Source organism: Paramormyrops kingsleyae, chromosome 1 (genome assembly GCF_048594095.1).
Source record: "Paramormyrops kingsleyae isolate MSU_618 chromosome 1, PKINGS_0.4, whole genome shotgun sequence".
Taxonomy (NCBI): Eukaryota; Metazoa; Chordata; class Actinopteri; order Osteoglossiformes; family Mormyridae; genus Paramormyrops; species Paramormyrops kingsleyae.
In genome coordinates this window covers 72,860,190-72,879,801 of record NC_132797.1, presented here as the reverse complement: position 1 = coordinate 72,879,801, position 19,612 = coordinate 72,860,190, and the positions used below count along the sequence as shown (strand labels likewise).

General features: G+C 46.2%; 3 protein-coding genes across 10 annotated transcripts; 1 reads left to right on the top strand and 2 right to left on the bottom strand.

The window, feature by feature from the left end:
- Positions 1-156: 156 nt before the first annotated feature.
- eif5b (eukaryotic translation initiation factor 5B) lies at positions 157-12,141 on the bottom strand. 2 transcript variants are annotated; one of them, XM_023791511.2, is made up of 24 exons: positions 11,990-12,141; positions 7,977-8,099; positions 7,794-7,878; positions 6,897-7,569; positions 6,589-6,794; positions 6,254-6,404; positions 5,838-5,930; positions 5,633-5,728; positions 5,458-5,526; positions 4,788-5,098; positions 4,523-4,630; positions 4,332-4,442; positions 3,971-4,038; positions 3,626-3,767; positions 3,417-3,548; positions 3,029-3,211; positions 2,763-2,924; positions 2,530-2,661; positions 2,303-2,434; positions 2,123-2,199; positions 1,801-1,965; positions 1,406-1,544; positions 1,137-1,298; positions 157-1,036 (listed from the first exon to the last, which is right to left on the bottom strand). In XM_023791511.2, exons 1-24 carry the CDS (start codon positions 12,022-12,024, stop codon positions 929-931), a joined length of 3,663 nt encoding a protein of 1,220 aa, XP_023647279.2. In that variant the 5' UTR covers positions 12,025-12,141; the 3' UTR covers positions 157-928. The 2 variants fall into 2 exon arrangements, with proteins under 2 accessions (XP_023647279.2, XP_023648082.2); XM_023792314.2 differs by having other exon boundaries at positions 6,897-7,566.
- A 380-nt stretch (positions 12,142-12,521) lies between these two features.
- mitd1 (MIT, microtubule interacting and transport, domain containing 1) lies at positions 12,522-17,645 on the top strand. Of its 7 annotated transcripts, none has more exons than XM_023795590.2 (10): positions 12,522-12,977; positions 13,236-13,343; positions 13,949-14,145; positions 15,670-15,834; positions 15,945-16,046; positions 16,168-16,304; positions 16,406-16,516; positions 16,656-16,771; positions 16,944-17,004; positions 17,153-17,645. In XM_023795590.2, exons 4-10 carry the CDS (start codon positions 15,690-15,692, stop codon positions 17,246-17,248), a joined length of 768 nt encoding a protein of 255 aa, XP_023651358.1. In that variant the 5' UTR covers positions 12,522-12,977; positions 13,236-13,343; positions 13,949-14,145; positions 15,670-15,689; the 3' UTR covers positions 17,249-17,645. The 7 variants fall into 7 exon arrangements, with proteins under 7 accessions (XP_023651358.1, XP_023653830.1, XP_023653015.1 ...); XM_023798062.2 differs by having other exon boundaries at positions 13,232-13,343; XM_023797247.2 differs by lacking the exon at positions 13,949-14,145.
- Positions 17,618-18,907, bottom strand: lipt1 (lipoyltransferase 1). Its single transcript, XM_023793526.2, has one exon. It carries the CDS (start codon positions 18,878-18,880, stop codon positions 17,663-17,665), a length of 1,218 nt encoding a protein of 405 aa, XP_023649294.1. The 5' UTR covers positions 18,881-18,907; the 3' UTR covers positions 17,618-17,662.
- Positions 18,908-19,612: the final 705 nt, after the last annotated feature.

The following is a 19,612-nucleotide window of genomic DNA, read 5'->3' as shown; positions in this document are numbered from 1 at the left end:
ATAACCAATCAAGCGTCTTACCGTCACACAACTTGAAGTCGGCCACACTGATAAGAACAGGAAGTGACCTCATACCTTGAGGCTGAGGTTTAAGCACCAACTTGCAGCTTCCAGTCCCTGAACAGCTTCCACAACCAGAGGCAGGACGACAGCAAATATCAGCAACGTCCGCACTTTATTTTCACTGAAATTCTTACAGTTTGGCTTAATTTAATCATTTATCCCCATTCATTTTCAACCATTTCAAACTGTACAAGCAGGAAAGAGCTGCAGACTGGGGTCATTCCAGAACCTTCTTCTTGTACATGTCAAACGCTGGAGGTGAAGGGAACTTTTCAAATAAATCATCCACTATAAAAACACACCAACAGGCACAAGCCAGTCCAAAGGGGTTTAGGAGCCTGCAAAGAAAGATTGTTTGGGGGGTGGGGGGCGGCGAGGGGGAAGGTGCTGTGATGATGGAGTTGAGTTACAAAAACGATTACCTGGTCAGAACCTTAAAAAGAAACCAGGACAAGAAGCCAAAAAATCACACTGAAAAGTGGGGCTATCTGTGAAGGCCTGCCCCCCCCACACACACAGACAGCCCCCTCCCCCACTCATCATCTCCGGTCCTCCAGCCCGCCAGGTGGTCAGTGTGAGAATTACAGGGAATGGAGTGGCAGCCTGTAGAGAAATTAAAAGTATACTAAATGAGAACAGGCACGTTGGAAGTATGCAACTGCTGTAAAACATCACTGTAAAACAGTGGAAAATAGTTCGGTTTCTCATAGAAAACGCTTCTTCTTCCCCTTGTCTTTCTGATACGTTGGATTCTGTGCCCCCCCCTCCCCACACTCTGGGATGGGGGGCTTGTGATCATCCGGCTGTGTGTGTGTGTGTGTGTGTGGTCGTCTCAAAAGGCTGAGCATAGCTGCTCCTCCCATGCTCAGATGATCTCAAAGGTCTTCTTCAGCTCCATGATCAGTTGCCAGTCAGACTTCTGCATCTCATCCCTAAACCAGTTCTTCAGAGCGTCGATGGACTGCCTGGTGATCTGAGAGACAAACGCACAAAGTGTTTTGGAACGTTTAAGTCAGTTCAAAGGTCAAAATCTCACCAAACTCGTACGCAGATGACTGCAGAAAGAGCGATACCTTGCTGACGATGATGTCGGTTGCTTCAAAGTGCCGCCCAAACATCTTGGGGGACTCGCCAGGGATGGGCTCGATCTTCACACAGATCTCCTGGCCCTTCTTGGCACTATCTACGGCCTTGTGGTTGTTCTCTATGCTGGTGACGATGCCGATGTCCACAAACTGCTCAGACACAAAGACGGACAAAGGCAGGTGTGCGTTCAAGCGTGATGGTAACTGCTGTGGTTGGTGGGGGGGATGTGTCAGGGGGGTGGGGAGAGTAGGCATACCGCTTTGCTGGGCACGCACAGGGGGGTACCCTGTCTGAGCACGCCGGCCTCTATGGTGACACCCATGACGATGGGGTCGCGGGAGTTAAAGATGAACTGGGGCAGGATGCGGAGTTTGCAGGGGAACACCGCTACATTCCTGGGGGGGGATGTTTTTAGTATTAATACTACCATCAATACTCTCAGTATTGCTACTGCAGATAATATGAATATTGATGTGCTAGTACTAATACTCATCATACTAGTGGTTCCTTGATTTTACCATTATCTCAGAAATACCTGAGCTTTAGTAAAGCATCTCTCAGGTGCTTTAATAATCAACCTGCACTTCATGAGTCTTTGCAACCAACCCCCCCAGCCATCCATCTATCCATCCATCCACCCGTGCAACATACTTGAACTCATCCTGCTTCTGTTTCTTGTAGTCCTCTCGGTACTTGGTGAAGGCGTCAAACAGGTGGTAGATAATCTCAGCGCTGAAGATGCGCACCCCTAGGCTGTCAGCCAGCTCCTGGGAGTCTCTCTCGATCTTCACGTCGAAGGCCAGGATCACAGCAAACCTGCGTCAGGAGTAGAGGGTCGGACGAAGCAGCGAACTCATCTAATCGGTTACAGTTCGAACCCATTTGTCTCATAATCACACCACACCAACATAACGGGACCACATTTTTGTCCGCAACATAACCCCCCCGCCCACGCCCCCAGCCCTGGCCGTACTGTGGATCGTGTTCCAGCATGGTGGAAGCCTTCATGACGTCCTTCTTGTGGACAGGGCCGATGTTGATGCCAGCGTACTGAAATCGCACATTTGGCAGCTCTGGTCAGTCTGGGGCTTCTGCCACATGCAATGACATCTGGTGGCCTTTCTGTCACAGACGCGTGTGGGCGCCAGCTTACCGGTACTTTGGACGTCCGCAGGAACTCCAACAGGGCCTCCAGCGAGCCCAGGGTAGACGCCTGCACGTATACTCCCTTCTCCTCCAGCTTGATGGAGCTCAGCGTCTGCTTCAACTCGCGGATCAGCTCGTCCTGCGGCAGGTACGGAGACGGGAGGCATGTGAGGCACAAGAAACAAGGTCGGGGGGGGGGGGGCTGGGGGAGAAGGGTTTGCATGGTGACCGTACCCGTAGCACGGGGATCTCGTCCTCCTTATAGGCCACCAGCAGGGGGAGCCCAGCCAGGGTCTTCTCCAGGTCCTTCCCCAGGATCTTTACCCCCTGGGCTGTGGACACCGCCTTGTGCTTCTCGTACTGGTTCTGTCAGGGCACATGGGCACACACGCCACTCACACATTTGCTTCAATTCTGGATTAGTGTCTAAGGGTCTTAGATGAGCAGAACTTCCCGAATGCCGTTACCTTGACACGCAGCTCCTTGAGGGGTGGGGGCACCAGAAGCCCTCGGATTTGGGTAACAATAGGACCTTCCACACCCGGGACAAGGATGGTCTCACCCTCACAGAGTGTCCCGTTAATGAGGATGACATCTATAGTGGTTCCCATGCCTGGGAGTGCCTTTACCTGGGGGGGGGGGGCAAGACGTATGATGAAATACATAAAAATAAACACATACGTATACTGCGGGCCTACCCGCCCGGCCTCGGTGCTCCAGCCCAGAAGCTCACCTCCATGACCTGGGCCCGGAGCTCATCGCAATGAGCCAGTCGGCGAGCTAGCATGCTCTGGGTCAGGTCCACCAACAGGGAGATCAGGTTGCCCATGCCGTCACCGGAGTGGGCCGACGTGGGGACCAGGGACACGAATGTGCGGGGGTCTTTGTTCTCGTAAAAGAGCGCAGCGTTCAGGCCCTGAGACGGAGAGGACACCTCAGAGACAGAACTGGCAGAAGACAAACCACATCAGCGACAGCCACAAATCCAAGCAAAGGCATTCGAACTTAAAACTGAACTTCATCCGATGTTCAGATTCTCTTGAGTATGATAAACCCACGGGCCGAGGGTTCCCCGGGTTCTACGGAGCCCACGGGCCAAGGGTTCCCCGGGTTCTACAGACCTGCTGAGCAAACTCAACAATCACAGCCTTGGCTCGTTCGTCAAATTCATCTTTGGTGTTCTTCTTCTGCTTCTTCAGTGTGGTCACTACGTCCGTTTCAGGACTCTTCTTCCAGTCGTACAGGCGGTCAATCTTCAGGGATAAAACAAGGTCAAGACGGCTCCACAACACTGTTGAACCAGCACCCAGTTCACTCCAGGTCCACCCACCTTGTTCAGGGCCACGATGAAGGGACACTTCTTCTCCTTGAGCAGGTTAATGGACTCCAGGGTCTGGGGCTCCAGTCCATGCATGATGTCCACCACCAAGATGGCGATGTCACACAGAGAGCTACCCCGGTTTCTCAAATTACTGCAGGGAACGAGAGCAGCTCCGTCAGACAGCAACACATACCTGTACTTACGAGGACTTCCATGCAAACATTATTTTAAAGAAACGTTTGATCCAACCCACTGGAACTCAGATGGAAATGGAACACAGGGCAACCCCACCCCCACCCCCGCAACCCCACCCCCTTATTCCAGGAAAACGAGTCTTCACCTAATCACACTCACCTGAAGGATTCGTGTCCTGGTGTATCGATAATGAGCATCCCCGGGATCTTGATGTTCTCCCGGTCAAACTGCGCAGACAGAACCATGTTAGAGGCTGTGTGTGTGTGTGTGTGTGTGTGTAATACATGTATATATATTCAGTTGTAGTGACATATTATGTCGTGGGGACCACTCTTTTGCACATTAACCAATCGTATAATCAGCTTGTCCCTGATGATTGAGTATGGCTGCCCTATCCCACCTTCTGATTGGCTGATTTATAATTCTTAGTAACCCACAAATTTGCCTATTCCTGGTTGTCAAAACAGTCAGTTGGACGATGGCAAGCAGGCAGCATCTGTGTGTGTGTGTGTGTTCTTACATTCTTCACCATCTTGGTCTGCTCGATGACGGTCTCCTGGGGAACATTGGTTGCCCCAATCTGCTGTGTGATGCCACCAGCTTCCCCGTCCTGGACATGCGTGTGCCGCAGCTGATGCAGAGAGAGGGCAGGGTTAACCCCACACATGCACACACGAGGGACTCAAGCCCCCATATCCCAAGGAGACGGACCTTATCGAGGATTTTGGTCTTCCCTGTATCCACATGCCCCAGCACACAGACCACTGGGGCTCGGAGCTTCTCCAGGTTGATGTTCTTCAGGTTTTCCTGTCTCCGTTTCTGAAAAACCACAAAGTACACTTGAGGGGGGGGATCACTAGTTTCTGAACAGTAGGCTAAATCTGTTTGTATACTGTGGATAGCACCATGTAAGGCATCCTGCTGTTTACATTTCATGTGTCATACTACCTCCCACTCACTAGAGGGCGTGCTATACCTCAATGCGCCGTTTGGCCCTGTCGTACAGCCTCTCCTCCTTGGTGCGACCATCATCCGAGTCGCTCTCACTGCTGGACTCGGAGCTAGCCTCTCGCCCACTCTTCTTCTTACTGGGTGGTTCTTGCTTCCCATCATCCTCTTCCTCACTCTCTTCTTCATCGTCGTCCTCCTCTTCTTCCTCGTCATCATCCTCCTCTTCCTCGTCATCATCCTCGTCGTCTTCCTCCTCCTCGCTGCCCTCATCTTCCTCTTCAGGCTGGCTCTTTTTCTGTGAAGTCTCCTTTACTTCAATGTGGACCTTTTTCATCTCTGGTGAGAAGACCACCGAGGCATATAGTTTATCTATGCCTGACTTTAAATGCTTTTTCGTCCAGTGTTTTCTGTTGGCTTAATTTTCCACTCGCAAATACAAATACTTTGGAATTAACATTAACAAATATACAAGCAACTCAAGCATAAAATCCATCACAGCCTCCTTGACTTTCCAAGTCCAATTAAACAGATCAAAGTTTACTCCAAAATTCTCTGGATATTCTCTTAAAACACACATGCCCAGATCTACAGCCAGCCACGGTGGGGTGGCCATAGATTAGGTTTTCTCCATTCCACATGCAGATAATGGTCTCCACAGCAACATAAAGAATGGAAAGCACAGGACACCAACATACCCTTCTCCTCATCGCTGGCCATCGCCTCCCAGTCATCCAGGTCAGCTATCTCTGGTTTCTCCTCTTTTACTGTAGAGAAGAGAGATGCTGACCTGTGGTGCAAAAGCTCACACCAAACCAACACCAAAGGAAATGCAATCTTTTCTCCTGCTTTTCAGAATCAGACGAGACCTACCTGTCTCCTCTGTGTGCGCATCTACCTCCATGTGAGCGCAAATCGGTTCGGCCATTTCAGATGTGGGAGAGGCAAGGTCAGCGGCTTCTGGGGCTTCTATGTAAAGGAGTGAGATTGGAGACAACACATAAAATACAACAAGCAGAAGGACAGACGGCCTGAACTCGACTCGCCAAACGTCCTGTAGCGGCCGAGACAGACTCACCATCTGGGGTCTGTGCCGTCGTCTTCTTCTTCCTTTTGTCCGAGTAGACGGGCCTCTTCTTTGCCACAGCGTCCTTAGACGGAACGTCTACTCCTGCAGAGCGATGGCATAATGTCGATAGGTCAAAATCTCGTCATTCTGCCAGATGCCCAATTACAACTAGCACCCGAAAGTACCGACTGGTCCACTCCACACCCGAAAATGATCCCAAAATGATCTGCCCTAACCCTAACCCCTTGTACGCTACTTACATGTAGCCAACCTACAATGGACCAATTCATCCTTCCTACTTGCTGGTTTGCCAGCACATCCAGAACCCTCCCATTTCAGCTCCTTAACCCCATGAATCTCCTGTACTCTACCCAGCCAGCACCCCACTCTGCCCCCAGGTGCCCTGCTTGCCCCAGGATGCCCACCCTGTGCCTGCAGCAGTTTGAGCGTGACCTCCGCTCTGGCTCGGGCCTCCTTCTGGGCCTTAGTCAGCAGCTTGCCCTCCTTCTTCAGACGTTCTTTCCTTTCCTTCTCCTTCTGTTTCTTCTTCTCCTTCCGTTCCTGATCCAATCGTTCCTGAAAGACAACAACTTGACTTTAGCACCGCTGATTATTCTGTAGGCATTAAACCTTGGGTTATGCAACTATTGGCCAGGTCTAACACACAATTCTCCCTCTAGCCCAACCAGCCCCTCCTCCCGCTGGCCCAACCAGCCCCTCCTCCCGATGGCCCAACCAACCCATTCTCCTGCTTGCTTACCTGCTCCTGTCTCTTGGCTTCCTGTTCCTCCAGCCATCGTTGTCGTGCTGCCTCCTCTTGCCTTGCCCGCTCCTCTTCCTCTTTCAAGCGAGCCAGTGCCTCCTGCATGGCTTTCACCGTCGCCTTGCTGGGCCCCTTCTTCTTCTCCTCCTTCTCCCCTTTCTTTTTCTTCTTGTCTTTCTTTTTCTTGTCCCCTTCGCCCTCCTCTGAAGCACATGAGATGCAGCACATCAACACCTGGTTCTCATCAACACACAGACAGTACGAAGCTTACACAAGCCTGCGTGAAATTCATGAAGGGAGCTCACCCTCATCTACTCTGTCCTGCTCCTCGGCCACGGCTGACTCCTGACTCTTCGCCTCCGCTGTCACCGGGCCTGTCGGCTCCTTCTTCTTGGGGACATCTTTCTTTGATGTCACTTCTGTGGCCGACTCCTCTTTCTCCTCAGGCTTCTCCTTCTTCTGTTTCTTCACCTTGGCCCGCTCTTCCTCCTTTTTCTTGCGCTCTCTCTCCTTCTTCTCTGCCTTCTTCTGGGCAGCTGTTTTCATCTTGAATGTACCGTCGTCTTCATCGCTGGCGTCTTCTTCACCTCCGCCCGTCGGCTTAACCTTCCCTTTCTGGTTCTTTTGGACTTGGGGCCGCTGTCGAGACTGGGACGAGTCATCGTCCGAATCGTCGTCACCTCCGTCTCCTCCTTTCTGATCACTTCTACCGTCGTCATCTTGAGAGGGGTCCCTCCCGGCCCCCTTCGCGTTCTTCCCCGGCTTTGAGTCCTCATTCTCAGAATCTGAAGCAGCAGAGGCGGCAGAAGCCGCTGTCGCTCGACCTTGCTGGTCACCTCCATTCCCCATGTCACCCTGACCCGCAGCTTCCTGACCACCCTCCTCGTCAACGCTGGCCCTTTTCCCTTTCCGCATCTTCTTATCAGCCTTGCTAGGTACCGGCTCAGCTTCCGCATCGTCTGTGGCATCGGGTTTCTGCTGATAGAGTGGGATGAGTCATTCTACAGAGCTGAACCCACAAGAAAAAACAAATCCACCACGGAGTTAGACCATAAACGTTAAATTGCAGCCCGAAATACTTTGACTAATGCTGATGTATTCTGAAAGCTCCAAACACACCTTGTAAGGTTCAGTCCCACATTAGGGATAACTGACACAATGACAGTAACCTGGAAATGCCATGTTGGGACTTGGAGACATACTTTGCCTGAAGCTACGTCTTTGCTGGACTTTCCTCCTTGGTTTTCTAAAGTCAGCTCCTCGAGCTCCCTCAGAATGTCCTCTTCGCTGGAGAACAGAGGAGAAAAAGAGCCTTGGATGACCAACACGCCCACACTCCTCCGAGTTTAGTGCCTTGACCAGAAAGCAAGTGAGGTGTGACCTACTCAAAGTCCTCCTTCTTCCCAGGCTTCTTCTTCTTCACTTTGGCCTTGGCCTGCTCCTTTGTGGTACCAGCACCTTCTATCTCAGCGGCAAGGGCGTCTATGTCGATCTCGCCGTCTTTGGCACTGAAAAACATGACACATTTCGTTGACTATAAGCCAAAAACAAAACTTTTTTTTATTTTTCATTGGAGCCATTGAGGACTAATAATCAGTCCCTCGTGATTAATTGGAACGACAACATACACACAAAAACAAAAAAAACACACACAAAAAATTTACATGTAAATTCACTGACCCACATAGACCAACTGTATACTGCATTATTCATGTGTAACTGGTTTAACTCGAAAAGCACAAACATGAATAGGGAGAAGCTATACCCAATACTTCTTATGGGGAAAATTATAATTAATTCCAAGTCAATGTAAAGAACATCATTTACTATCCCTAAAACATCTCTAGCAATTAAAAAATAGTGATATGGATTTGTATTTATACATCATATAAAAGTCATTTTTTGCAGTTGCATACAATTCTTAGTAGCAGCAACACAGATTTAACAGTTATATTTACATTAAAAATGAAAACACAAAAACTGTTACTGCAATTAGCTACAAGGCTCATCTGTGTGACTGGTACTTCAAACTCAGGAAATTTTGAATTTCAACACACTCTGACTGCATTTCTTCACTCAGAAATCTAATGCTGGTACCAATGATGCGGGAACTCAAACATGTCCACCAGACTGTGTTTACATAAAGAGCCACTCTTCAGGCTTTTGATTATCTGAACTGGGATCAGATCAGCTGAAAAACCTAACCTAAACTAATCGTGACGACAACCTTGTATGACCTAATTAGACCCACGAGGGGTGTCTCAAAAGCATGGAAGCCCCTCCCACCCCACCTGCTACGCATGCCGGTTGGCTCAGGCTACAAGTCTAATCATCCAACCCCGTCCCCTCCTTGGCTGTGGGCCACGCCCAGAAAACAGGCTGCAGAGGTAGGGTTACATTCCAAATTGAACCCTTATGCTTCCTTCCATTTCTGACCTCATTTAGGCAGCAGTTACCACCGTTACTCAGTCAGCAGTACGAAGGGACCTGTAATCTCAGAACATGTTGCAATTTCCCAGAGCCTAGACCACACACAACTTTACGAACAACATGCCCAGACTGCGTTACACCTCTTCACAGAGAGAAAGGCAGGGAACGGAAAGGGCCAGCGGGCGGCCGCTATCGTGGCATTTCAAGGCTTTGGGGAACGTCGGTATGATAGGACTCCACATGCCCAGCACTGGAAAAGCCAAGGAGAATAATGTGACAGACGAGAAACCTGGAAGGTGCGTGCAGACAGGTAAAGATCATGCAGGGCTTACCTGAGGATGATCCAGACATGCGACTGAAATCCCCAACCCGACAGGCTTTTATAAAAGGCAGGATGGATGCCTATTGCAAGCCTGTTGCATCAGCAGCTGGAGCCAATGGCAATGCAGAATTCCATCCGCACAGCCATAAAAAGTGGATGATGAAACCAGCATTGACCAATTAACAGGGATGGTGGCAGGTTAAACACTAGGTCAAAGTTACCAAAATCTTTAAAAAAAAAAAAAAAAAAAAAGGCGGGGGGGGGAGGGGGGGGAATTCCTGTTCCTTTTATAAATGTTATATGGGATATGAGGAACTACCTTCTCAACAGAGATTTTGACAACAACCTTATATGACCCAATTACAACCATTAAAGGGCAGAAACACTGAAACTTTGCCTTATTAATTTTTTTCAAAAAAATCACAAAGGATTTGACACACAAAAGGGTTAGAAGAAAAAAGTCGAGTCAGTGATCCTCGACGTTTTAGACGTTTTTTCAGCAGTGTTGGCTGGCCCATTTCAGAATAGATACCCCTTGCTCTGCCCATCACGGCGTGGGTGTCACCATGGCAACAGACCAGAGCGCTTCAAAATAATCAAATAACAGCTCAGTGATCCCAGCAACTGCTTCCTCCTTCTGAATCCATTAAGTATCTAGCTACTAAAGTTGGTTCCTAAGAAATTCAATAATCAGAGAGAGTGGCACTGGTCATGTCTTTGGATCCGGATGGTGGGGGGGGAAACATCCTGAAGTTCAACACAGCTCATTCAGCATAAGCCACATGTGGGCTTGGGGATAGCCTTTAAACCCCCCCCACCCCCACCGAATATCACAATCACATGGTCTGACAATTCGGACATCACAAAACGTTAGGCAACCAGAACGTTAATCTCAGACTTTGCATAACAAAGAAAGCAACCAGTAACAGGAAATGAACCCTCAAGCCAAAGATAATTAAGCATCCACCTTCAAAGCACTTTTCCTAGTGAGAGCCGTGGTACACGGACAATTACACACCACAATCGCAATAAACAGAATAACTATGTAATGTGACAGGGAGACAAAAACATTAATTATTTGGTAAAAACTGATGTGCAGAAGTAGATCAGGGAACAAAGCTGTTTACAAAATAGCATGCCATGGAAATGAAGGGGATATCAGAATAGACAACACAGAGAACACTTTCTCCGACAACTATAAAAGCTACTTTTAAAAGTGTGTGGCAGATATCAGGTAACATTACACATTAATTGTCATACATGTGCACAGCTTTTGCATTACATGTTAGGAGCTTGCTGGGCTTGTAAATCACAACAGGCACTGAGAATACCTTACTGGGCTTGTTCTACTGGGATCCTGAACTGATACAGAGAAGTCTACATATTGAAAAATAAACTGGAAATGGCAACGAATAACGGGGCCACACAGAATTCAAATCAGCAGTTTTCTGGTTACAAATACATGACCTCACTCATTACCCTTTCTAGCATTATTGAGTACCACACTCTGAACCATAAAACCTGACATCAGGTTTTATTCTGATGCCAAATAAAGACACCAAACTTTTCAAGGGATTTTCTTTAATGGAGATTGAGATATGGCTACCAGGGTGCCCCCTCACTTTCATTTCCACAGTGGGTTTCTGCTGTTGACTATGGGATTTCGCTACGAATCTCCAGCTTTATTTCAGTACCTAGTTCAGTGGCGTTTTCGGATGCTTCTGTGAGAAAACAGAGGATGAAACTGATAAGTTTGGCGGAACCACTGAAGGCAAAAGGCACAGGCTGGCAAAAAGAGTAAGAAATTATGTCCATTAAAAAAACTATTAAACGTGTCATTTCTGCAGAGGGAAATTAGAAGCATTTTGGCCCGTATTTACTGGAGATTTACTGGTATTGGAGAATACCTCCCTTCAAACTTCATAAAATATCGAAGCCTCACCATGTCTGACCCTCATTTAAATGGCAGCTTGCAAAAGTAACGGAACACAAGAAGCGCAAAAAGATGACGGTTTATTACAAGATAATATCGCAAAACTTGAAGCGGACCAACACGCAACACACAAAACAGCAACCTGGAAAACGGCAGTGAGAAACCCATAGGAGAGGTGGGAGAGAATAATAAGCGTCTGTGAGAGAATGACACGGAGTAACAGCTTTGGAGCGGCCGCTGAGACTTAGGGATGGCCAGTCTCGAAGACGACGAGCGATACCTTCGGCGAGGGACAATGACACGGAGCCCAAAAGAAGTTTCGTGGAGGGACAGGTTGTACGTATCCCCCCCTGGTGTGATAACACGGGACTGGAACAGCATTCAAGGACCTGCCTGCCGTGCCGTTACTCCACGGACGGGTATGAGTTAAGATTTATCATCTAATCTCGGTTTACCGTACCAAGCGCCACAGGCAAATAAACACTCAGCTGATGAGCAAAAGAGCCTCTCGGAATGAAAAAAAGCAGACCACCCCCTGGCACGGACAATGACAGAAACATTTATTCGGTTTGCAGGCCTCGCAAACTGAACTAGATAACGTTAGCTAGCCGCTAGCTACCAGATGTTACACCTGCCCGCTTTTTATCATCTCCCCTATCCACGCTGTTAACCTAACACGGTCTATAACAATCATCGTAGGAAAAGCCATATACCTGTCCTCGGCGGATTTTTTCTGCTTCTTTCCCATTGTCCCCGCGTTGTAAATTCAATAACCAAATACTCCCCTTCGTCTCTCCCAGCCGCCGCTCGCACATCAGCAGCGCATATGGTCGCCGTTGTGAAATGCGCACGCGCTGCTTCCAGTGCGAATCGGCGCACAAAAGTGACGCTTGCGATAGTAGCGGATCTGTAGGCTGAAACTCGTATGCTTTCAGAAGGTATGTCACAAGCAATGCAAATAATGTACAGTGTTCTTATATTGTAATGCTGAGATTGTGTATGAAGTATCAAATCATACTGAGAGTTATTACAAATTCAGCCACATTGTTTGTAGTCCTCCATTGCTTTAGGACTACAAGTACCAGCATATATGTACAATCAGTAAAACATTTAAACATTAACGAGTGTTTTATTAGGACCGAAATACATATGATGATGTACAAAATAATAAATAAATGCATTATTTGTATGCATAGTATACATTCCTAACAACAATAGTGACTGGTACAATGAAAGATGGTCGCTTAAGAATGACTTCAACCTCATGGTTCGCGACCATCTGCGTACGAAGGGAGGGAGGGGCGTTCCTAATTTTTGTATATTTCTAGTTAATTTTAGTCAAGTCAAAAGGACTTTATTGTCGTGCCTTTCATACACAAGTATACAGTGGTACGAGGCACCGTTTTCCCAGGACCACAGTGCAACAGAAGACACATGGGGGCAGTATGCACACAATTACAGGAGTAAAGTGCAGATTAAGAACGCGAATATTCAAACGATTTAGCACAATTATTCAAAGTTACTATTGTGCAAATTCTGAGCAAACAGTTTCGTGAGTTTTCTCTTATAATAATTTTAATAGCGAGTTAATTATCTAAAAGCTACGTCGCTGGAGCTGACGTTAGCAAAATAACTGACGGTAAATGCTCTCACTGCTCCTTAAACCTTCACCTGATCCTCACCTTTGGCAGAAAGTTGTCGGTGAGTCATTTATTTGCTGCTATATGTCATGATAATGGTGGTAGTTCCATAAATAATCCCGTCATAATATATTACATTCTCGTGTCGGCTTGTAGTGTTTATACAGTACTATAAATTCATTTGGCATCAGGATTATAAAACAATTAATTTATTTTCTGCTGTTAGAGCATTTAAGTTTTTTTATTATTGTTATTTAAATGTTGTTGCTTAGCTTCGAAAAATTTTCCCTAATTTGAATGTTTCACTATGGCAAGTCAGGTTGAATATCATGCAGAAGTTGCAGGGTGAGGTAATGACCAGTGGACATAGTAGCCCAGGTCCCGGAGCAGCGGTGACTGGAAGCCCTCACGGAAGCAGGTGAAGCAGGTGGGTGGTGCAAGGGTTGTATGCTCCTGCTGTGGTGCTTGTTTATAGCTTGTGGGAGTTTTACTTACAAAAAAATGTTCTGTGAGAAGGCCAAGAAAATTATTAATTCAGAGAGATAACCAACCTGATTGTAGAGGAGGTGGGTCCAAGCAACTAGAAGGGGCAGGACCGAGACATCTGATTGGTTGGACCCACCTCCTCCACAATCTGATTGGTTATCTCTCTGAACCAATCATTTTTCATTCTGCCCTCAGAACATTTTTGTATATTTAAAACTCCTATGAGCTTGTTTAAACTTGATGGGGCAGTGTGATTTGACAGTCATCCTTCAGTGTATCTGGTACCTTAGAAATGGCTCTCAAAAGGCCATGGTGAGTACAGGGAGATTCCCAGTGGGAGGGACTTCTACTCTGAGGTGAAAGTAGGAATGTGGTCTGCCATTTTTACAGGGACGCCACCTTCAGGTGAAGTCGTGCAATGTGCCTACACCAGACCTTAACATAAACACACCAACAGCCGGCGTTCAAATGAACTACCCACATGTCTTATTTGTTCACCCACAAAGGTGTAAAATTTCAGACAGGCATCTTTCCATTCTGTCTAAGAAACACCTGGAGACAAAGTTCATTAAGCTTAACGGCACCCTTCCTAGCCGAGGGGCTGCGCATCTGAGTAGTACCCACCATGGCACTGGTCAAGGATGGGAAAAGCAAAGGCTGTGTGGGCTTCACTGACCTGCATGGGGAACAGGGATGAATCCTCTGGAGTGGTGACTTAGCTGCTCGGATCTCTTTAAATACAGGTAATTCTCACAGAAATCCTTTGAACATTAGCAACTGACATTTCTGACAAAAACTGTGTGATTTACACTAACTTTAAAGTGCCACTTACATTTTATGCTTCAGTTTAGATAGACTTGTGCTCAAATTTCTCAAGAATTTAACACGATTTATGCCTCTTTTTTTTTTACTGAAAACGTACTGGAACCTCTGGATCTTGGACAAAAGTCAGGGTCAAAGTTTACCAATGTAGACAAGAAGACTGTGAGCTAACAGTGAACATGCTGTATTACCATAATACTATTACTAATATCCATATATTTATAAAGAATGCCAAAGCCAGCAGGTATATCACACCTGCACTGTCTCCTCACAGTGTGAAGTTCCCTATCATAGTAAGCATATGAACCATCTCAAATGCAGCATGTTTGCTGTACCAGTCAAAAGTCTGTACAAACCTACTTTTAATGCATTTGTCTCTATTTTAGCTGTTATTCACCTTATAGTAAAATGCCTCAAGGCAATGAATTAATGCATATCAAATATTACAACGGCCAAGAGAAATGTTCAACATCTCAAAATTTTCTCAAATTTTAGACTCTTCAAAACAGCCCTGTTGCTGTGATGACAGCATTGCAGACTCTTGGCATTCTTTCAACCAGCTTCCAGATGTTGCCACCTGGAATGCTTCTCCAGCATATGGTTTAGGTCGGGGGGTTGTGGGGGCCAGGTTATCTGTCGCAGTACCCCATCTCTTTCCTTGTTCACAAGATAATACAGTACTTACATAACCTCGAGGTCTGCTTAGGGTCGCTGTTTTGTTGAAAAACGTGCTTTTCTGTAGGTCTGTCCAGACTTTCGACTGGTACTGTACGGGGAACACCTTTGTCTTATTATTGGTGTCGGATACTTCATAAAGGTGTTACATATAGGTTAAACAGTACATCAAGATAACACAGACAAATAGTTAAATATCAGTTTCATTTTCATTTCACAAGAAACATGTAAAAATGCCATCTACTCTACAATCCCCGCCACATCGCGATTTCCGTCAAAATCAGTTCCTTGTGTAATATATATCATAAAATTACAGGACATTATTTTACGAACAATATTATCGTTTAATACTGTCTGAATTATACGTATTCAATTTGAACATCCAACTGTATTAAATATGTGTCAGTTTTAGTCTTTTTAAATGTTGTTAAGATTATTTATTTTTACCGGGCTGTAAAACTCGAAGCGCCAAGGTTTCCGGGGGGACTTTTTATGCGGAGCACATACAACTAACCAGGAAGTCAAACAGTACTTCACTTTATGATCGGTGGGTTTCAGCAGATCTGGAAAACAATAAACAATTAGGCAATAATAATGCTAAACACGACTGTTGTATAGTACCACACTTGTTCTGCAATCAATCAAGCCAGAGATTGAACAATATGTATATTCATATGTATATAACAAGCTATGGAGTGTAGTGCCTGAATGTTTTTAGGAGTACTTTGACTACCATATTTAATTCTCCGATTTCTGTATGCGGTATCCAGCAGTATAAATACTGGTAACTATGACACAAAACAATGTCCCCGGCATGGAGGCGTCCGCTGTTTCCATCCTAAAGAGAGCCGTGGAGCTGGACAATATCGCCCGCTTCCAGGAGTCTATAGTTTGCTACCAAGAAGGAATACAGTTGCTGCTGGACGTGATGAAAGGTATGTTTTAAATATCGAAAGTAAAATTCCCCAACATTATGCTGCTGTTCTTCACGTCCCTCAGAGAGCTATTGTTTTTGGATAACTTAAACCTGTAAGGACTTCTGCAGCGCTCAAGGATGAGTCGAAGAAGGCGCATTACAGGGAGAAGATCAGAGGGTATATGGAGCGAGCAGAACAGATAAAAGCGCATCTGGTCCGAGAGAAAGAAGGTACCATATGTTTTAGAGAAACACGGGCTGTTTTTAGTGCTAATAACTTTTTTCTTATTTGAGAATTAATTTATTGTTGTTTAGTGTAATTGTTCATACAGTATGTACTTTTTCCCACCAGAGGGTAAATATCACGAACAAATAAAAATCACAGGGGATGGCACAGGCTTCAGCTATGAGACACTCTTCAAGCCATACATCAGTGAAACTCTGACAGAGGTGTGGGTGGAAGATCCATACATCAGATACACCCACCAGGTAATCTTTCCATTTACTGCAGGGACCGATTTGTTTGTAGAAATGATAGGATCTTACATGTACTGTATGTGAAACGTAAGCATGCTATGTTTGTTCTTCAGCGTTGCATGCTCGTCTTATTTCAGCTGTACAACTTCCTGCGGTTCTGCGAGATGCTGCAAAAGGCCTCATGCCAAGTGAAGAACATCCACCTCCTGACCACCCAGGACGATGTACGCATTCCCAGACACTGAGCGGCAGAACCACTAGTAACATTGTTACCCATCACCTAAAGTTTCTGGACAATATGTGTGAATCATTTAGATTTTGTACATTTATTTTAAATCTTAATTTTCCGATGGCGCTTGATAGGGTGAGAATTCCTCTCAGCAGCTGAGTGCTCTTGCCGAGATCAGGCAGTCCCTGCAGACTTTTGGAGTGACCCTAGACATTGAGTATTCCTCCACCATTCACGACCGGGAAATCCGGTGAGTCTGTTTTCATGTTCTGTTCATCCTCATTGAAATATGAAATCAAACACTAAGGTCTGGGTCTTCTTTCCTGTTTCATAATAAAGCAGCATTACTGTCCCTGTAAGTGGAAATGTTACTGTTGTTGAGATTTCTGAAATTCTTTACATAAATACGGTCATTTCCACAGATTCAATAATGGGTGGATTATCAAGATTGGAAGAGGACTTGATTACTTTAAGAAACCAAAGGCAAGGCTTGAGCAAGACTTAGCCAACTGTGTTTCTATCTGTTTCTGGTGTAATGAGCATGTTCATTTACTTAAGTATTTTTATTCTAGATTAAAGGAAATAAATATATTTAACACTGGTCTGTCATACCATTTCTAAATTCTTACAGGGCCGATTCACTATTGGATATTGTGACTTTGACCTGAGACAATGTCAGGAGACCACGGTGGATGTCTTCCATACGAAACACACAAGATCATCTTAGCCCCAGGCTGCTATGGCCGTAAAAGCTCTCCGAACTGGACTGTACTTATGGAGGGAGTGAAAGGAAAATATTTGCTTTTCCTGTACAACTGATCTGCCGTTCATGTTGTAGGATTATGCTACTCGAGGGATGGACACTACAATATCAAGAAGAAGTGCCTGCAATATTAACCAAATGCCATGTGTTCAGTGGTGAACACAGGTGGTGTATTTGACCTTAAACTGTCTTAAATTGGTTGTAATATGAAGTAAATGTCCTATATTCAGTCTGTAAACAGCTTTAAATATTACTAGTGGGGCACCCATAATGTATTTCAGACAATGGTTTTATACGTTGGTGACTTAATGTATGAAAAGAAGGGTTGGATAGTAAAATAGAAAATAAAGGTTAGTATGTATTTTTCTTTGTATTATATTACATTACAGCAGTAAGCTTGGTACACAAAAAGTTCAGTTTGGCTTGTAGGTCACAGGTCTGGGGATTCGCCCTGGAAACAGCCACAAAAAGTGCTGCAGTGTCACTGGGACAGAACCTACTGCCAACCAGAAGTGTGTTGAACTCCTCACACATGTGAAGGGGGAGCCAAGCTGAAGGAACCTCGAACCTGCACTTCTCTATAATGCCGTACTTCACCTCCATGTTAAGGATGACCTTTGACCTCACTGCCTCATGCGGGATGTCAAAACAAGTGTCAATCGTAAACTTCGGTGTCTTTCCGAACACCCAGTCCCATGTCTGAAGTTCTTGTGTCAGTCTGTGGATACCGGGATGGCGGAGTTCTTCTGTGGGGTTAATCAAAATCAGGGGGCCATTCAACCCAAAATCTCTAATGTAGCGGTTGGCCACGGCATCCATTATGATCTCGCAGTCCAGGGTGGGGTCTTCGTCGGCGAGGTTTTTCACAGGGGAAGGAACACTTGGTGTAGCGTTGCTCTTGATCCCCTGACAGGTGCTCTTTAATACTCCGCTTAGCAAAGACCGGTCCGCTGCGCATAGCAAGGTGCAGTGGTGGTACGCGACTGTCCTGCCCAACCTAGCGGCGCTCCCGGATATTTTAAACTGCTCGTTAAGCAAAATGTCAAACCTCTCCGTAGCGCGTACGTCCAAGGCCGGCCGCAGCTCCGCCAAAGCCGAAGTCACGATGCGCAGGTTTCTCTGTCTGTCGTACTGCTTCTTGGACGTGAAGAAGGTCATGTTGATGTTGCCAAGGTCGTGGTAGACAGCGCCACCGCCGCTGCGCCGCCTGGCCAGCGGGATCCCCTTCTCCCTCATCAGCCCGAGGTGGCACTCTTGCCAGGGGTTCTGGTGCCTCCCGATGACGGCGGCCGGCATGTTCCTCCATAGGAGCAAAAGGCTCCGGCTCTCCAGATCCACGTGCTCCTGTATCCAGTCCTCTAAAGCCAGATTTTCGTATATGTTGGTGGACAGAGACTTGAGGACGGCGCCTGACTGCCAGCTTTCGTCTAAAAGAGCCGAAAACGTACTCCGCTGTCGGATTAACTGCGTTTTCACGTACAGATTGCTACAAGTCCGTATTATCATTGCACGGCAATTAGCAATGTTTAAAGCTCCCTTTACGCGAATTAAGAATCTGCAGTTGAATAGCCGGACCGACACTAAGGCAAGACACATCTACGGTCAAAGATCTGCTTCCCAGTAAGCCGGGTGGCTGTGTTATAATAGCACCACCTAGTGTTTGGAGTGAGAACAGCACACTTTCCATTTGGTCTGTTGTGTTTTAATTTCCATCCATCCATCCATCCAACTTCCATACCCGCTTGTCCTTATTACATATACAGTAACTTTATTCCTTACACTGAATACTTTGATATGTACGCATTTCGGTGATGGTCATTGTTAATGTAAATCAAAATCAAAAAATCAAAAATAACATTTCAGAAAGAACTTGTCTACACACAGTGAACGGGATTAAGAGAAGAGAAAATCTTGAGTGGAACAGAAAACTAAATATCCGCTGCCGGTTGCACACTACTAAGTTTGACTGCTACTTAAGGCGGTAATTTAATTTCCACGTGCTGGGAAGCGTAATTTTCGCTTTCCGCGCCAGACACGTTTCCATGACACTCTCCAAAACAAACCAGCACGAAAGAGCGGGCAGCTGATTGGCTGTGACCCGATTTCCAGCGCGTAACAGCCCAGGTGGCCATCCAATGAGAAAGGCTCACCAAAATCACGTCAGTGTACATGCACTTATATCTGCAGCAAATACGTATGTATTAGTGTGGACATTCACCAGATAGTCCTAATTTTTACGCTCCAGCATATAAATAAGAGTCTGATTTGTAAAACTGATGTAAAGGAGAACAGAAGCTACGCCCATGTTGGATAGAAAGCTGGGCTGTG

Excerpts from the sequence above, each read along its gene's own strand:
- mitd1 (XM_023797247.2), top strand. The coding sequence starts at position 15,690 with ATGACACAAAACAATGTCCCCGGCATGGAGGCGTCCGCTGTTTCCATC. Across the intron at positions 16,047-16,167 it reads TCTGGTCCGAGAGAAAGAAG|AGGGTAAATATCACGAACAA; the intron begins GTACCATATGTT and ends TTTTCCCACCAG. Across the intron at positions 17,005-17,152 it reads ATTACTTTAAGAAACCAAAG|GGCCGATTCACTATTGGATA; the intron begins GCAAGGCTTGAG and ends AAATTCTTACAG.
- lipt1 (XM_023793526.2), bottom strand. The coding sequence starts at position 18,880 with ATGTGTCTTGCCTTAGTGTCGGTCCGGCTATTCAACTGCAGATTCTTA.
- eif5b (XM_023791511.2), bottom strand. The coding sequence starts at position 12,024 with ATGGGAAAGAAGCAGAAAAAATCCGCCGAGGACAG. Across the intron at positions 5,729-5,837 it reads GACGGCACAGACCCCAGATG|AAGCCCCAGAAGCCGCTGAC; the intron begins GTGAGTCTGTCT and ends TCCTTTACATAG. Across the intron at positions 1,966-2,122 it reads ATGCTGGAACACGATCCACA|GTTTGCTGTGATCCTGGCCT; the intron begins GTACGGCCAGGG and ends CTCCTGACGCAG.